The following is a 4,197-nucleotide window of genomic DNA, read 5'->3' on the forward strand; positions in this document are numbered from 1 at the left end:
ATGAGTGGGATCAGTTGGAAATATCTAAACATGTAGCTGAAAGCTCAAACTCAGAGATGAAAGTTATGCAAGTCTGGATGGAGATGATGAAATATTATGTCCTTTGGATTTGGAGACTCTCAGCTAAACTAGATTATCTCCAAAACATATCTAACATCACCAAACCAACCCTAGGCCATTATCAAACCATCGCCAAACAGACACCAAATTGTCACCAAACCAAAAATAAATAAATAAATAAATTTATATATATATATATATATATATATATATATATATATATATATATATATATATAGCCAAACCAACACTAAACCACTGCCAATGCAATGATTAGAATTTTTGGTCGTATGATTTTAGTTTTAGAAATAATCACAATTTCATGATTATTTTTACATGAATTGATTTCTGCATATACCTTCCAAGTTTAAGAATTTAAAGAATAATGAAGTGTAAAACTTTTAAAATACCTTAAATAGATGTGCCTATTTGCCTGTTTTGAGTAAAAGACAAAAAACGTTTAACAGTTGACAACTGGTTAGGGTTGCTTCGACAATGTTAACATGTCCTCCTCCCAAAAAACAGTTAAAAGAGTCAAAGCTACATGTCACACAAACATTTATCTATGTAAAATTATTTCAATTCCTAATGTGATAACTAGGCGTAGTCATACCATAATAATTCATTATAATGTAGTTTTTTTCCTAGGAAAAAGTATAAATAATTCATGCCATAAATTAATCTACTACACTGTGGTTTATGCTCATGTGGCTGATGCAGAGTGGAGCAATTAAAGTTAAGAAGTAGAGGTCGACCAACATTGGTTTTTCTATCGCCGATACCAATGCTGTATGTAGAGGTCAGCTGAAGATTGATATGTGCTGCCGATTTTCATGGTCAATATCCGGATATTTTGTATCTTATTCACACGCTACAATGTCACCAATAACATCAGTTGCCAAAACTTCTGATGCAGCACCGGGCTGCCCGGAGAGGTGCCCAAATTTAAAAGCTTCTTTACAACAGAGGTATATGGCCAGTATAGAACAAATGGTAAATAAACATCGAACCGACATATCTGGCTAACCCTATTATGAAGGCAAGTACGGCTGAAATCTTGCAGTATTCACTTATATCAGAGAGTAGAGAAAGATACATTTCTAAGGAATTTTGGCCCCTGCACCTGTTATTTGGTTAGAAGGGGGGGTTGGCGTGTCTCTCCACAAAACAAGACCAAACAACACAGGTAGTCATGGTAAAAAGGCTAATTGAAACACAAAACAAACATCTCCCCAAAATTAAGAACTGCTAAGCGGAGTGTAACGTTTAGCGCAAAACATGAACCCAGAGACTTTTACGAGTCTAGAGAACAACTTTTCTGCAAATTGTCGGAGCCCGACTGACTGGACACATAAGAAAAGATGAGATGAAAGATGGAGAAGCAGAAAGCTAGCGGTTCTAACTCTAGAATCACACTGGTTGTTGAAACGTTGTTTGTGTCTTGTTAAGAAATGTTTAAATTTTTTTAGCTTGTTTACAAACGGCCAGTCCTAGAAGAAACATATTTAGACTTTCTTTCGGAAAGCAGAAAGGCCATGGTCAGCTCTCCATGTGATGCTGTAATCAAAGACGGGCTCCAGGAAACGGGTCAGAATTTGTTCATTGTGCCGATAAAAAATGAATAAATGCTGAAGTTACAGAGTAATGATCATTTAAAGACACGTTTCTGGGGCTGCAATCACAAAAGGACGGCTGTTTGCCAGATTCACCTTTAAAAGCTGAAAATAAGAAACCGTCTTAAGACGTTAGGAGATAGAAAGTGGACATATCAACAGCAAAACACACACCCTGATGCTGTTAGGTGATTGGACCACCCACACACTCCGGCTGCTCTGTGCGAGTGTGAGAGAGAGAGCAGAAGATGGGTGGTTTGCATTGACAGTTAATGGTGCTAGGGAAAGTTTCTGGTAAATTATTTTTCTACACTACATTTTACTAGAAGCTGCACAGAACCAAGACCAGTACCAGAATCAATTCAGCTACCAGGTGTTTACTGCAGGTTTGAGCCAAATGCTTTCCTGCAGCCAGGTATGCTTTGCATCCTTGGATGTGGTGAAGAACACAATCAGAGGACACCAGCTAGTCCAAGGCTTAGCGGACTAACAGGTCCGTTGTCTCGTTGATAACCACTGATAACCACGATGTTGAGCAGTAGCTCAACAGGTTGAGCGGGTTGTCCAGTAATCGGAAGGTTGCAGGTTCGATCCCAGCTCTGCTGTTGTGTCCTTGGGCAAGACACTTAACCCACCTTGCCTGCTGGTGGTGGTTGGAGGGTCCGGTGGCGCCTGTGCTCGGCAGCCTCGCCTCTCATCCCCACCAGTGTATGAGTGTGTGTGTGAATGGATGAATGATACACTGTAGTGTAAAGCGCTTTGGAGTCCTTACTCTGAGAGGCGCTATACAAGTGCGGGTCATTTAATAAACTACAGTCGTGTTACTACACTAACCTTTTCTAATGTTCTTATCATTGAGCATGTTAAAACATAAATATAATAAAACGAAGATTAAAATGTAGATAAACTGTTGATCTGGAAGGTTCTAGAAGGCCAAACTACTGGGGTCATCCATCTGGGGCCATGAGTCTACAAAGGAGGCTGGTGTTCAGCCCTTAACAGTTGCATCAATAATTTAGATTTTATTTTTTTTTTCAATTTTACTTAAATGTCCTTTTTGTTCTATTGTCCAAGCAAAAAGGTGACCTCGTAAAACCATAACCAAAGAAAAACGGGGTCAGGGGTTGGGTCATGGCTTAAATCCAGTTCGGCTGACAGGAAATTTACACTAATATTAGGCAGTGCCCGGATCGGCTAGGGTTGTTCGTACTGGACCTGCAGGTGAACCCTGACTGATCTCAGGTCAGTAAATTGGAACAGCGCTGATTTACACCATCATCTGAAAGCGTGGAGGTTTCTGGTTAACAAGAAGCTAAACTCAGACATGTTAATGTGTTTAAAGTTACCGTGTGGTTGAACTGCCTGCGCACTGAAGGGGCAGGTTGTTGCCCGGGGTTTCGTGATTGGTTCCCGGCTCCAGTAGCCTGGTAGCGCCGCTCTTGTCACAGTAAACAAACCGAGTTAGCCTCGGAGCTAACGGCGGCTAACTAACGACGGAAACGGAAAACAAGCGAGACTCTGCGAGACTAAATGCGACATGACCGTAGCTCTATTATGTGAAAAAGTTGTTATTTGTTTAAATAATGAAACTCAAAGCAGAACACAAATGAGACAGAGTAGATCCAACTCCGTAGGATCCCTCTGAGAGGCCTCTCTTGCTCCGGGGAGCTCTCCGCCTCCGTTTGACACTCACTCTGGTCGACGTGATGTCCATCATCACCTCCTGGAAGGCGGCGGTCTCCTCGGCCTGCCGCTGGGTATGAAGCGCTATCTTCTCGCTGAACTTTCGGGGGTTTGAGGCCCCGGACCCAGAACCTGAGCTGGGCCCGGTCCCCGGCCCCGGTCCGCCTGAGCCCGTCGCAGACATCTTCACCGAGCGGACCGGACGACTTGACGTAGTAGAACGATTTGTAGCTAAGAGGGTCTGGAAGTGACGAGGTCTCACTCTGCAGGTTTCCTCTGGACAACAATCACAAGTTTCTCCATGTGGTTTCAACCACCCACAGATAGATGTGTTGTTGGTGAGAGACCAGGTCATATTTTAACTGAAACGAGGTAAGGGTCTGTATTTGATATAGCGCCTTCTACAGTTCTAGAACCCCCCAAGGCGCCTTACGCAATCAATCAGTCATTTAACAGCGCACACAGTCACACCCTGGTGGCGAAGAGCTAGCTACAATGTAGCAGATATGGTGACCGTGTGGTTGAAGGGGATCACCATAGTCCTTAAGGATCACTGACAGAAGCGATGGTGTCTTGCCCAACCAAGGACACAATGACAGCATCTCAATTCTTGTCCCTGTTATCTTTATGTTACTTTCAGCTATTTTTGTAAAATTCTCGGTTTTGTGTCACTTTAGCTGCATTTTATTTTTACATTTAATCAGTTTGTGATAAAATCTCAGTTGTTTGTACCTTCTGTGGCTGACATGTTTGGTAATGGGTTAATGAAATATGAATGGTTAAATCTTTTTTTGTGTGTGTGGTTTTATCGCTGGTTTGAAAATAAAACAAATGATCAAAA

The 4,197-nt window shown here is 41.9% G+C and overlaps 1 protein-coding gene across 2 annotated transcripts in view; it reads right to left on the minus strand.

Moving 5' to 3' along the window:
- Positions 1-4,000, minus strand: part of LOC107378893 (CREB-regulated transcription coactivator 2) — a 37,955-nt gene extending 33,955 nt beyond the window's left edge. For both annotated transcript variants that reach the window (XM_054740699.2, XM_054740698.2), the window contains exon 1: positions 3,367-4,000. In XM_054740699.2, coding sequence (XP_054596674.2) covers positions 3,367-3,711 — 345 coding nt within the window. In that variant the 5' untranslated portion in view covers positions 3,712-4,000. The remainder of the gene's footprint in view (positions 1-3,366) is intronic.
- Positions 4,001-4,197: the final 197 nt, after the last annotated feature.

The sequence above is a fragment of the Nothobranchius furzeri genome, chromosome 5, assembly GCF_043380555.1.
Source record: "Nothobranchius furzeri strain GRZ-AD chromosome 5, NfurGRZ-RIMD1, whole genome shotgun sequence".
Classification (NCBI taxonomy): domain Eukaryota; kingdom Metazoa; phylum Chordata; class Actinopteri; order Cyprinodontiformes; family Nothobranchiidae; genus Nothobranchius; species Nothobranchius furzeri.